At 44.7% G+C, this 14,791-nt stretch overlaps 1 protein-coding gene across 2 annotated transcripts in view; it reads right to left on the bottom strand.

Annotated features, from left to right (window-relative positions):
- The window catches only part of FGF11 (fibroblast growth factor 11), a 67,162-nt gene that overhangs the window by 26,256 nt on the left and 26,115 nt on the right, over nt 1–14,791 (bottom strand). For both annotated transcript variants that reach the window (XM_063446087.1, XM_063446088.1), the window contains exon 3: nt 13,111–13,214. In XM_063446087.1, the coding sequence (XP_063302157.1) occupies nt 13,111–13,214 (104 nt within the window). The remainder of the gene's footprint in view (nt 1–13,110; nt 13,215–14,791) is intronic.

Genomic DNA, 14,791 nt, shown 5'->3' with positions numbered 1-14,791 from the left:
TATAGAGATAGAGATAAGGCTGGTTATAGAGGTGGAGGTAGAGATGTATGCAGTGATGCAGATGAATAATGTCCTACCAGACCAGTTGGGGTGAACATGAGATGCCATGACATTCCATTAGACTAGATGACCATAAAATGATGGAAACCCTTAGACCAATCAGAGATACAACCTGGAATGAGAGAAAGTTAATAAAGTGACGTTAAGTGTTGCCTGGATGCATTGTGCACAGTTGGTTACACAGCTATGGAAATTAGGTTCATTTTTTCTTTTTGCTGCTATGAAGAGTGTGTGTCTGTCTGTTCCATCTTTGCTATTGGAATATAGGCCATTCCCCCATTCCTTAGACCCAGCCTCCACACTAAGTACCCCCCATTCCCTACCGCCGGCCTACAAACTAAGTGCCCCCCCATTCCCTACCGCCAGCCTACAAACTAAGTGCCCCCCCATCCCCTACCCCTGGCCTACAAATTAAGTGCCCCCCCATTCCCTACCGCCGGCCTACAAACTAAGTGCCCCCCATTCCCTGCCTCCAAACTACAGTGCCCCCCCATTCCCTACCCTTTCCTCATACTAGCCTGCCCCCATTATCCACCCTTTCCTTCATACTAACCTGCTCCCCATTATCTGTCCCTACAGAACGACGCTTTTCAGTGAATGCCTATGTTACCCAGAGACTGTGATGTCTGATCAACACAACGAGCACATGTAATTTTGGCTTTACTATGGGTGCGGCTCACAGCCATCCTGCAGCACAGCATTTTATTTGCAGGAATTGTCAGACAGAAATGTATCATTGAGATGGACAGCAGGTTATTAAAAAGTCCATTTAACTCTCACTCGGTATCTGCAGGAAGTTCTGCCAGGAAACTGGAGGTCATTTCTTTATATTCCTACTCTGGGAATCGGCCCAAAACATATTTTTGGGTGACAGATCCATTTTAACTGGAAACCTTGCATTGAAATATTCGTGAAACTGATGAGGTCAGAATTGGCAAACCTGCGAGAATGAATCTACATTCACAATCACTTTTATACACACACCATCATTCATGCAATTAGTCTCATTCATGCACATTCACGTACTCATACATGTTCACAACCATTAGACTTCGGTTTTAACAAACAATGATTTGGTCCAATTTTGGGTAATCGTCAATTTGAAATACCGAACTCTGAAAAGCTATATCATGGACGAGTCACAAAACAAATGTAACAAAGAAGGGAAACATTTTGTTTGTTTTGTGATTCGGAGTTCTGTCTGTAGTGCCCCAAAAAATATTACTGATGGGGAAACTGATGATTAGGCGGAGGCAACTAAATGTTGATTTTATTGACTTATTAAGTGAGAAGTGACCAATAGAGGGGTATAGAAATGGACCAGTAAAATTTTTTTCCATTATTTATTTTAATAAATATATTATATATAAATATAGAGGTTTTATTGCATCTCCTCTTTCTACCTCCATTGGTTATCCAGTTGGTGTTACATAATATACATGTTACCGTTAAAGTGAGAAAGCCGTCAATGTGCACATTATTTAGTTAATCTGCAGATTAACTGATTTGCTCCGTTAAAGTGCGGAATCAAGAGTTTTCTGCACTTTACCTAGGTAATGTGCACTTTACCTGCTTCTGTCTAGTCAAAGTGCAAAATGTTTGTTTCTTTCCCTCGGTAAAAGAGGAAATAATTTATTACAAAACGTCCTCGCAGAACCTGTTTCACCCTTTCAGTGCAGTCTCTGCAGAGTCGTTCACTTCTCGTCTGAAGGCAGAAAGATTCCGTGTGAATCTGTCTCGATTCTTTTGTGAGCAAGTTCCTTTCAATGCCCTCCACCATCAAATTCTCAAAGCATAGACGCATGGCTTGTTGCTTCTCAGAGGGGGCTGGCTACTAACAATGCTGCTCCATAAGTCAGAGAAATACTTCTCTCATTGAGGAGAATGAGACCAAGGAGAGGTCTGCTCATGGACCACTGATTCCGACAGTCTTCAAATATATGGTGATATTGAGAACAGTGGAGAGCATTTCATGGTGTTGCTGCATTATGTGCAGGAAGCGCTCGCTCTCTTGTGGTGGTGGGGGCTCCTCGTTTCTTACCAATTCGGGATAACTGTTTGAAGAGGTAGGTGACTATGTGGTCCAGACAAGAAGAGAACAGCAGCCTGTGCACACTGTAACAGATCGACGGGCACCCCGACTGGGTACCTCCGTTGAAGGATGCTCCAAGCACTTCCTGAGGACTCCAAGCACTGCAGCAGACACCACAATCACTGAACCGGAGCAGCATACGAATGCTCTCAAGCATATGAATGCTGTAAACAGCTGAACAGGAAAAGCATACAATCAGCTTACACTCCTAGCAATCAGCATACAATCCAATTCCCCCAAAAACGAGACGACACTTCGTTTTGAGGTCAAGCAGAATTTACTGTACTGGCATATACAGCCTCTTTTATTCCCAATCCACAAACATAGTACTGCCCACAGGGTTTTACAGAACAACCAATCAATACGTACAATACACACAGACACTCCCACACAAAATCCTCCCCTCTGCCTGTGATATGATTACTGAACACAATGGGTAATATAATTATCACAGACAGAGAAATACAGTTTTATAAAACATATCACAGGGACCCCAAAACATGCAATAACCCCATAAAGTATAAAGTATATCCTCGGAACCGGGGGATCTGGGTGAACCACATATCCAAAATTCACCCAGATCCGTTCAGTAGTTTGGAAGATACAGTTTAATGTAAATTCCGCAGAACATATACAGATTATATAAAAAATAATTACTGTATAATGTGTCCCCTGTTGTATAGTTTAAAACTACTGCACGATGTCTTTGTGCACCAAATACAGGCAAGATGGCACCGTGTAGAAAAGTCACAACAGTGTCTGTGAATTAAAATGGCCGCCATCCATTGTTTTCACCATGTGCTTCATCCATTGTTCTCACCATGGGCCTCTGATACATGAAATGGTGGCCACTCAGTAACTCCACAGTATGTCCCCAGATGGTTCTTAAAGGGCCAGTAGCAGCATAATACAATACAACATGCCCAAATCCTGTATTTAAAGGGTCAAATCTCCCAGGGGCCATAGTCAGCAGGCAGGAGGCGGGCAAACAGGCTTCTCCAATGCCCAGTGGCGAGGTTGGTTCCGCCACACACACCATGGTGTACTCCAGAGCTGTGAGCCCCTCAGAGAGATGGAGGACAGAATGATTTTTTCCACTTTAACGAGTGCCTAGTAGGTAATGTGCAGATGATCTAGGTAATGTGAGAAATATTTGAGAAACAAAATAATTTTCTGCACTTTAACTGATCGCCCTAGTTAATCTGCAGATTAACTAGGTAATGTACACATTAACTGATTTCTGCACTTTAACTGTAACATACACACTGTTCAGTAACCTGAATGACCAATTTTTGTGCCATTTTGGTTCATCCAGACCTCATCCAAAATGAAACACCACTTGAACAAAACCCAACTCAACGAGCATAAAATTATCAGACAACTAGACAATCATTTTTACACTCGTACAATAATACTACATCTACACAATGATTCAGACACATAATAATTTATAAACACACACAATCATTCCTGCACAGACACCGGCAAACACACACAAATCGGCACACACGCTGACTTACACACACATTGATACATGCACAGAAACCGGCATACACACGCTGACTTGCACACACAGTCATACATGCACAGAAACCGGCATACACACGCTGACTTACACACACATTGATACATGCACAGAAACCGGCATACACACGCTGACTTACACACACATTGATACATGCACAGAAACCGGCATACACACGCTGACTTACACACACATTGATATATGCACAGAAACCGGCACACACATGCTGACTTACACACACATTGATACATGCACAGAAACCGGCATACACACGCTGACTTACACACACATTGATACATGCACAGAAACCGGCATACACACGCTGACTTACACACACATTGATATATGCACAGAAACCGGCATACACATGCTGACTTACACAGTCATACATGCACAGAAATTCAATGAAAATAAACTGTTTGTCCCAAGCTCGCCGCCTGTACCCGAGGACAGGAGGTTGTACTTTGTACAGTGGATGAGGTTATGTGTGTAGTAAATACAGAGTGAGGGAGCATTCTATATCTTTTAGTCTCTGCGGTGGTGGTGGAGCCCCAAATCTCTGCCTGGAATGGAAGCAGCACAGCGCTGGTGACACAGGAACAAATTACAGCAGTGTTATATCCCCCACGTTTCTATTTAAATAGTGTTACTTTCACCCCTGGGCGACACTTAGTGAGGATACCTGCAGATAGGTAATAAGAGACTGCCCGAGGTTTCAGGCTCCATATCCATTGCTCATTAAAGAGATTCCGGGCTGCAGAGTCTAACAATAAGGCTTGTAGCCACCTAGCCCTCCCTCAGCGATCCGCACAATGTAGCAATATGTAACACTAAAATGAAAGGACCAAAACTAGTAAGAACACAGTAAAGGAAAACCGGAGTCAGATTGTCTGCAAATGTGAACCGAGACATCTAGTGAGGACACTTCCCAGAATGTGACTGTAGGTGGCGCTCTTACAATTCCATAAAAAGACAGGGTTAGAGGAAAATCTAAATCAGACTGAAACAGTCCTGGGCCAAAAGCTTATCATCGAAAAGGAAACCCAGGGTGGTATAGGGTGTAACTGGGACTAGTACCATGAACTGAACAGGAGAAATCTCCTGGCTACATTGTAATGGGTATATCCAATCAATCAATCAATCAATAATAGGAGAGATCAATTCAACTGATTAGTGGAGGATAGATTTATTGGCTGATCGTGTTAATGGTTCATATAGCTGTTTGATAATAGTGCAACTATGTGAAAAAATGAGAGAGTTATTGGGCGAGAGAGCTATGAAATGAGAGAGCTATTGGGTGAGAGAGCTATGAAATGAGAGAGCTATTGGGCGAGAGAGCTATGAAATGAGAGAGTTATTGGGCGAGAGAGCTATGAAATGAGAGAGTTATTGGGCGAGAGAGCTATGAAATGAGAGAGCTATTGGGTGAGAGAGCTATGAAATGAGAGAGTTATTGGGTGAGAGAGCTATGATATGAGAGAGTTATTGGGCAAGAGCTATGAAATGAGAGAGCTATTGGGTGAGAGAGCTATGAAATGAGAGAGCTATTGGGTGAAAGAGCTATGAAATGAGAGAGTTATTGGGTGAGAGAGCTATGAAATGATAGAGTTATTGGATGAGAGAGCTATGAAATGAGAGAGCTATTGGGTGAGAGAGTTATGAAATGAGAGAGCTATTGGGCGAGAGAGCTATGAAATGAGAGAGTTATTGGGCGAGAGAGCTATGAAATGAGAGAGTTATTGGGCGAGAGAGCTATGAAATGAGAGAGCTATTGGGTGAGAGAGCTATGAAATGAGAGAGTTATTGGGTGAGAGAGCTATGATATGAGAGAGTTATTGGGCAAGAGCTATGAAATGAGAGAGCTATTGGGTGAGAGAGCTATGAAATGAGAGAGCTATTGGGTGAAAGAGCTATGAAATGAGAGAGTTATTGGGTGAGAGAGCTATGAAATGAGAGAGTTATTGGGTGAGAGAGCTATGAAATGAGAGAGCTATTGGGCGAGAGAGCTATGAAATGAGAGAGCTATTGGGCGAGAGAGCTATGAAATGAGAGACTTATTGGGTGAGAGAGCTATGAAATGATAGAGTTATTGGGTGAGAGAGCTATGAAATGAGAGAGCTATTGGGTGAGAGCTATGAAATGAGAGTTATTGGGCGAGAGAGCTATGAAATGAGAGAGTTATTGGGTGAGAGCTATGAAATGAGAGAGTTATTGGGTGAGAGAGCTATGAAATGAGAGAGCTATTGGGTGAGAGCTATGAAATGAGAGAGCTATTGGGTGAGAGCTATGAAATGAGAGAGTTATTGGGTGAGAGAGCTATGAAATTAGAGAGTTATTGGGCGAGAGAGATATGAAATGAGAGAGTTATTGGGCGAGAGAGCTATGAAATGAGAGAGCTATTGGGTGAGAGAGCTATGAAATGAGAGAGCTATTGGGTGAGAGAGCTATGAAATGAGAGAGTTATTGGGCGAGAGAGCTATGAAATGATAGAGTTATTGGGTGAGAGAGCTATGAAATGAGAGAGTTATTGGGTGAGAGAGCTATGAAATGAGAGAGTTATTGGGCGAGAGAGCTATGAAATGAGAGAGTTATTGGGTGAGAGAGCTATGAAATGAGAGAGTTATTGGGTGAGAGAGCTATGATATGAGAGAGTTATTGAGTGAGAGAGCTATGAAATGAGAGAGCTATTGGGTGAGAGAGCTATGAAATGAGAGAGTTATTGGGTGAGAGACCTATGAAATGATAGAGCTATTGGGTGAGAGAGCTATGAAATGAGAAAGTTATTGGGTGAGAGAGCTATGAAATGAGAGAGTTATTGGGTGAGAGAGCTATGAAATGAGAGAGTTATTGGGTGAGAGAGCTATGAAATGAGACAGTTATTGGGTGAGAGAGCTATGAAATGATAGAGTTATTGGGTGAGAGAGCTATGAAATGAGAGAGTTATTGGGTGAGAGAGCTATGAAATGAGAGAGTTATTGGGTGAGAGAGCTATGAAATGAGAGAGTTATTGGGTGAGAGAGCTATGAAATGAGAGAGTTATTGGGCGAGAGAGCTATGAAATGAGAGAGCTATTGGATGAGAGAGATATGAAATGAGAGAGTTATTGGGCGAGAGAGCTATGAAATGAGAGAGTTATTGGGTGAGAGAGCTATGAAATGAGAGCGTTATTGGGTGAGAGAGCTATGAAATGAGAGAGCTATTGGGCGAGAGAGCTATGAAATGAGAGAGTTATTGGGCGAGAGAGCTATGAAATGAGAGAGCTATTGGGTGAGAGAGCTATGAAATGAGAGAGCTATTGGGTGAGAGAGCTATGATATGGGAGAGTTATTGGGCGAGAGAGCTATGAAATGAGAGAGTTATTGGGTGAGAGAGTTATGAAATGAGAGAGCTATTGGGTGAGAGAGCTATGAAATGAGAGAGCTATTGGGTGAGAGAGCTATGAAATGAGAGAGTTATTGGGTGAGAGAGCTATGAAATGAGAGCGCTATTGGGCGAGAGAGCTATGAAATGAGAGAGCTATTGGGTGAGAGAGCTATTGGGTGAGAGAGTTATTGGGCGAGAGAGCTATGAAATGAGAGAGCTATTGGGTGAGAGAGCTATGAAATGAGAGAGCTATTGGGTGAGAGAGCTATGAAATGAGAGAGCTATTGGGTGAGAGAGCTATGAAATGAGAGAGCTATTGGGCGAGAGAGCTATGAAATGAGATAGCTATTGGGTGAGAGAGCTATGAAATGAGAGAGTTATTGGGTGAGAGAGCTGTTACAAATCGCTATTTGTAACTGGCCCTTTAAATGAGAAATTGCCCTGCTTCCCTGGATTGTGGAGAAGCCTATTTGCCAGCCTCCTTCCTTATGACTATGGCCCTGTGTGAGCGGTGATACCCCAGATGGCTATGCCATGGAGCCTATTCATATAATGAAAGACTATGGGAAAGACTTTAGCTCCATGGCAATTGTACTGTGTGAGTAGGATCTGCGCGCTATTCGGTAGTTTTGTGCGCTCAGATCCCAGCTATCTGGGGATATGTGAAATGTCTGTGTGTTATGTGTAAAATGTGACTTTATGTATTTTAAAGTGTTTTATGTTGTTTTGCAACCATGTGGTTAATGGAGTCTGCCTCTAGTCCTGGATAATTGAATTACTTCCCCCCATTGTCTCCAGGATAGAGGGCCCTGTAAAACCATGCTTCCAGAAGGTCAAATGCACATTTGTACTAACTTCTGAACCCCTGGTCCAAACCGTATGATTTTTGAGTATGTTGTTCCCCTGAATGGATTGATTGTGAATATGTATTTTTATGCGAATGTGATGTATATTTTGGGAGTTATGAATGTTGTGTAAAAACTGTATTTTTACTGTCTGTGATAATTATGTTAATCCCTTGTGTAGCATAATTATATCACAGACATAGGGGAGGATTTTGTGTGTAATTACTGGGAGTGGTTTTAATGATGTACGTGTATGATTGGTTGTTTTGTCCCGCCCTGTGGGTGGTCCTGTATTTTCAAAATGGTAATAAAAACCAGGCTGGGTGTTCCAGCACCTCAGACCTCTTCTGACCCTCAATACGTAGCCGTGTCTCGTTATTGGAGGGAACTGCTATATCACACTGGGGATTGCTATGCGCTGCATATTCCCCTGAGCTCTTAATCACTTAGCTCTTGTAAGAGCTTGTTCCTGTTACGCTCTCCTGGAGGAGAGGTCTTCCCCACACGGTCCTGGAGGACAGAAGCCGATCCAGGGTGGACGGAAGACGGCGCGGCTCCAGTTAAGCTACGGCGGTTGTGGAGTCTGCGGTGGTTGTGGTGTCGTCTGCAGTGCTTGGAGTCCTCTGAGAGCGCTAGGAGCATCCATCAACGGAGGGTACTCGGTCGGAGTACACGGAGCTCCGTTACATTGGTGGCAGCGGTGGGATGGCGTCCTAGTGCGAGGAGAAGCAGCTCAGAGACACTGGTAACGTTTGGAGTTACAATTGAGGGCAACGCTAGCCATTGGGCAGCGCCCCTGGCTACAACAGGATGGAATCAGCTGGTTTGCGGACAGCGTTCCATGATGAGGAGGAGAAGGAGGCCGCAGATTACAGGGATGCAGCCAGAAGGGAACTCTGGTATGATGCCCTGGAAGAGGCCCAGTGGCGGCGAGGTGAGGGCCTCCCCAGTGATGAGCAGCGGCTACAGAAGCGTGTGGCAATGCGAATATGTCTATTGGGGGAGCAGCCCCTAGATGAGTGGGTGGCAAGACTGGAGACCCTGGTATGGCGAGAGATCGGGCTAGACAACGCATACCAGGCCCTCTGGTGGCATACCATTCGACTTACTCCCTGGACGGCCGAGCACGACCTACCGGAGGGGGATGATTATGATGGTCCTGGTCTACTTCAGGATGCCATGGAGGAGGATCTTGATTTCGGCAGCACGGAGGAGTCTAGGTTTTGGGACATCTACGACTACCGGATGGGCATGTATGTCTGGGCTGACGAACGCGAGGTGAGAGAAGACATGACCCACCTGGTAACAAGGGAGTGGGAGCTGGAGCAAGACTACCTACACCTGCTCAGCTCCGTGCAGCCCCAACCTACCCGACAAGCAGAACCAGGTCTAGAGCCCTTCAGCTGGAAGGATATCGTAGAGGTTTACTGGGAAGATCCCCAACCCCAGAGTGAGTGTCAGGGAGCCGAAGGTGCCGTCCTTCCCCCCCAGCAGCAGTGTGTCCTACAGAGAGCAGAGACAGTTGGTCCCTCTCTACAGCAACAGGACAATGGTAAGGGAGTGGAGACAGGCGGTCTCCCTCTCCAGCGGCAGTGTGTACCCCAGGGGGCCGAAGGTGCCGACCTTCGCCCCCAGCAGCAGTGTGTCCTACAGAGAGCAGAGACAGTTGGTCCCTCTCTACAGCAACAGGACAATGTTACGGGAGTGGAGACAGGCGGTCTCCCTCTCCAGCGGCAGCCTGTGTTTCCGGGAAAGGAGCACAGCACACCCTCTCCCCAGCGGCAGCTTACCCTAACAAGGGGAGACACCAATCCCCCAGACGGCGCAGATGGGACCGTGGTCTCTGTGCCTGACCTACAGGGATGCTGGACAGCCTTTCCAGATCCCCAACTACCCTCACCGGGACACCCAGAGGAGGGGGTAAGTACAAATTCCCCTCCCCAGGTAACTCCTAGCGTGGCACCAGAGTTAACAGAGGCAATGTTAACCCCTACTGACGTCCATGTTCCCTTGGCTACTGAGCCGGACTATGTCCCAAGCATCCCAGCAGACGAGCTGGCAGCTGGGCAGAGTGCAGTCGGCCTCTGCCCTACCTTTGTCCCTGGTCCAGAGCCGGATGTCCCGCAGGCTACCCCAGCCGAAGAGCTGGCAGCTGGGCAGAGTGCAGTCGGCCTCTGCCCTACCTTTGTCCCTGGTCCAGAGCCTGATGTCCTGCAGGCTACCCCAGCAGAAGAGCTGGCAGCTGGGCAGAGTGCAGTCGGCCTCTGCCCTACCTTTTTCCCTGGTCCAGAGCCTGATGTCCTGCAGGCTACCCCAGCAGAAGAGCTGGCAGCTGGGCAGAGTGCAGTCGGCCTCTGCCCTACCATTTTCCCTGGTCCAGAGCCTGATGTCCTGCAGGCTACCCCAGCAGAAGAGCTGGCATCTGGGCAGAGTGCAGTTGGCCTCTGCCCTTCAAGTACCCTCGGCATGTGGCCTCATTACCACAGCCAAATACCCAGGTGCAGTGACTGTGTGTTGTGGGTGGGCTGTTCCTGTACTTTGATGTTGTGGGGGGGCTACTCGGACATCTGTTTATTGTGGGTTGGTGGATCGACTAACGGAGGCACTGACCGACAGAAGGTCAGGTGCCTGGTTAGTCTTCCCCCCAAAGGGGAGATGTGTTACAAATCGCTATTTGTAACTGGCCCTTTAAATGAGAAATTGCCCTGCTTCCCTGGATTGTGGAGAAGCCTATTTGCCAGCCTCCTTCCTTATGACTATGGCCCTGTGTGAGCGGTGATACCCCAGATGGCTATGCCATGGAGCCTATTCATATAATGAAAGACTATGGGAAAGACTTTAGCTCCATGGCAATTGAACTGTGTGAATAGGATCTGCGCGCTATTCGGTAGTTTTGTGCGCTCAGATCCCAGCTATCTGGGGATATGTGAAATGTCTGTGTGTTATGTGTAAAATGTGACTTTATGTATTTTAAAGTGTTTTATGTTGTTTTGCAACCATGTGGTTAATGGAGTCTGCCTCTAGTCCTGGATAATTGAATTACTTCCCCCCATTGTCTCCAGGATAGAGGGCCCTGTAAAACCATGCTTCCAGAAGGTCAAATGCACATTTGTACTAACTTCTGAACCCCTGGTCCAATTCGTATGATTTTTGAGTATGTTGTTCCCCTGAATGGATTGATTGTGAATATGTATTTTTATGCGAATGTGATGTATATTTTGGGAGTTATGAATGTTGTGTAAAAACTGTATTTTTACTGTCTGTGATAATTATGTTAATCCCTTGTGTAGCATAATTATATCACAGACATAGGGGAGGATTTTGTGTGTAATTACTGGGAGTGGTTTTAATGATGTACGTGTATGATTGGTTGTTTTGTCCCGCCCTGTGGGTGGTCCTGTATTTTCAAAATGGTAATAAAAACCAGGCTGGGTGTTCCAGCACCTCAGACCTCTTCTGACCCTCAATACGTAGCCGTGTCTCGTTATTGGAGGGAACTGCTATATCACACTGGGGATTGCTATGCGCTGCATATTCCCCTGAGCTCTTAATCACTTAGCTCTTGTAAGAGCTTGTTCCTGTTACGCTCTCCTGGAGGAGAGGTCTTCCCCACACGGTCCTGGAGGACAGAAGCCGATCCAGGGTGGACGGAAGACGGCGCGGCTCCAGTTAAGCTACGGCGGTTGTGGAGTCTGCGGTGGTTGTGGTGTCGTCTGCAGTGCTTGGAGTCCTCTGAGAGCGCTAGGAGCATCCATCAACGGAGGGTACTCGGTCGGAGTACACGGAGCTCCGTTACAAGAGCTATGAAATGAGAGAGTTATTGGGCGAGAGAGCTATGAAATGAGAGAGTTATTGGGTGAGAGAGCTATGAAATGAGAGAGTTATTGGGTGAGAGAGCTATGAAATGAGAGAGCTATTGGGCGAGAGAGCTGTGAAAGTAGAGAGCTATTGGGTGAGAGAGCTATGAAATGAGAGAGTTATTGGGTGAGAGAGCTATGAAATGAGAGAGTTATTGGGTGAGAGAGCTATGAAATGAGAGAGTTATTGGGTGAGAGAGCTATGAAATGAGAGAGCTATTGGGTGAGAGAGCTATGAAATGAGAGAGTTATTGGGCGAGAGAGCTATGAAATGATAGAGTTATTGGGTGAGAGAGCTATGAAATGAGAGAGTTATTAAGTGAGGGAGTTATGAAATGAGAGAGTTATTGGGTGAGAGAGCTATGAAATGAGAGAGTTATTGGTCAAGAGAGCTATGAAATGAGAGAGCTATTGGGTGAGAGAGCTATGAAATGAAAGAGCTATTGGGTGAGAGAGCTATGAAATGAGAGAGTTATTGGGTGAGAGAGCTATGAAATGATAGAGTTATTGGGTGAGAGAGCTATGAAATGAGAGAGCTATTGGGTGAGAGAGCTATGAAATGAGAGAGTTATTGGGTGAGCGCTATGAAATGATAGAGTTATTGGGTGAGAGAGCTATGAAATGAGAGAGTTATTGGGTGAGAGCTATGAAATGAGAGAGTTATTGGGTATGAGAGCTATGAATTGAGAGAGTTATTGGGTGAGAGAGCTATGAAATGAGAGAGTTATTTTCAAGAGAGCTATGAAATGAGAGACTTATTTTCAAGAGAGCTATGAAATGAGAGAGTTATTGGGTGAGAGAGCTATGAAATGAGAGAGCTATTGGGTGAGAGAGCTATGAAATGAGAGAGTTATTGGGTGAGAGAGCTATGAAATGAGAGAGAGTTATTGGGCGAGAGAGCTATGAAATGAGAGAGTTATTGGGTGAGAGAGCTATGAAATGAGAGAGCTATTGGGTGAGAGAGCTATGAAATGAGAGAGTTATTGGGTGAGAGCTATGAAATGAGAGAGCTATTGGGTGAGAGAGCTATGAAATGAGAGAGTTATTGGGTGAGAGCTATGAAATGAGAGAGTTATTGGGTGAGAGAGCTATGAAATGAGAGAGTTATTGGGTGAGAGAGCTGTGAAATGAGAGAGTTATTGGGTGAGAGAGCTATGAAATGAGAGAGCTATTGGGTGAGAGAGCTATGAAATGAGAGAGCTATTGGGCGAGAGAGCTATGAAATGAGAGAGTTATTGGGTGAGAGCTATGAAATGAGAGAGCTATTGGGTGAGAGAGTTGTTGGGTGACAGAACAGTTGGGTGAGAAAGGTATTGGGTAAGAAAACTGTTGGGTGAGAGAGCAATTAGATGAGAGATATTAACTCACTGAGTTGTAGAGATGTCCTTCTGAATTCATGGCCACATATTGACCACAAGCCGAGCTCTGTATGGCCACAACTCGAAGACCCACCGGGATGACATTAAAAAGAGCTGATAAGAGAAAGATTTTCAAGTTATTCAGATTATGTTTCAATAATGTCAAGTTCTCGTCCAAGTTGAATTCTGACTCAATCCATTTCATGTTTCCGTCAATTTTAGTTGAGTTTTTTGTCACTATGGGTAAATGATGGTTATCTGAGATTTAAAAATCTTCCAAAAACAGAATGATCTGTCTAATATGTCAGGGTTGGTGTGTCCTGTCCTTTATTGTCCTCGTGACCCTCTAATTGTAGTCCTGTATTATGTTTTCATTCAGATTCTGATATCACTCTGGGCTCGCTCTAATTCTCCTACAAATCTTATTCCTGTTTCAGTCCCTTGCCATGGTATGAGTAGGTGTCCTGATACCAGTAGTTAGAAACAGAAACATAGAATGTGACGGCAGATAAGAACCATTCGGCCCATCTAGTCTGCCCAATTTTCTAAATACTTTCATTAGTCCCTGGCATTATCTTATAGTTAGGATAGCCTTATGCCTATCCCCCGCATGCTTAAACTCCTTTACTGTGTTAACCTCTACCACTTCAGCTGGAAGACTATTCCATGCATCCACTACCCTCTCAGTAAAGTAATACTTCCGGATATTATTTTTAAACCTTTGTCCCTCTAATTTAAGACTATGTCCTCTTGTTGTGGTAGTTTTTCTTCTTTTAAATATAGTCTCCTCCTTTACTGTGTTGATTCCCTTTATGTATTTAAATGTTTCTATCATATCCCCCCTGTCTCGTCTTTCCTCCAAGCTATACATGTTAAGATCCTTTAACCTTTCCTGGTAAGTTTTATCCTGCAATCCATGAACCAGTTTAGTAGCCCTTCTTTGAACTCTCTCTAAGGTATCAATATCCTTCTGAAGATAGGGTCTCCAGTACTGCGTACAGTACTCCAAGTGAGGTCTCACCAGTGTTCTGTACAATGGCATGAGCACTTCCCTCTTTCTACTGCTAATACCTCTCCCTATACAACCAAGCATTCTGCTATCATTTCCTGCTGCTCTATTACATTGTCTTCCTACCTTTAAGTCATCAGAAATAATCACCCCTAAATCCCTTTCCTCAGATGTTGAGGTTAGGACTCTATCAAATATTCTGTACTCTGCCTTTGGGTTTTTACGTCCAAGATGCATTATCTTGCACTTATCCACATTAAATGTCAGTTGCCACAACTCTGACCATTTTTCTAGTTTACCTAAATCATTTACCATTTGGTTTATCCCTCCTGGAACATCAACCCTGTTACATATCTTAGTATCATCCGCAAAAAGACATACCTTACCATCAAGACCTTCTGCAATATCACTAATAAAAACATTAAAGAGAATGGGTCCAAGTACAGATCCCTGAGGTACCCCACTGGTGACAAGCCCAAGCTTCGAATATACTCCATTGACTACAACCCTCTGTTGCCTGCTGTCACTCAGCCACTGCCTTACCCATTCAACAATATTGGAATCCAAACTTCAAGATTCCAGTTCTAGTTATAGCATCATAAAGAGTCCTGCCCTTGTGTAGGTAGGGATTTGGCCTGTCATTCTTCATGTATGAATCTAGTTTTGCTTACAATACATTTAA

This window comes from Pelobates fuscus, chromosome 3 (assembly GCF_036172605.1).
Source record: "Pelobates fuscus isolate aPelFus1 chromosome 3, aPelFus1.pri, whole genome shotgun sequence".
Classification (NCBI taxonomy): Eukaryota; Metazoa; Chordata; class Amphibia; order Anura; family Pelobatidae; genus Pelobates; species Pelobates fuscus.
Note: the sequence above shows the minus strand (reverse complement) of the source record. Positions and strands in the feature narration are given on the sequence as shown.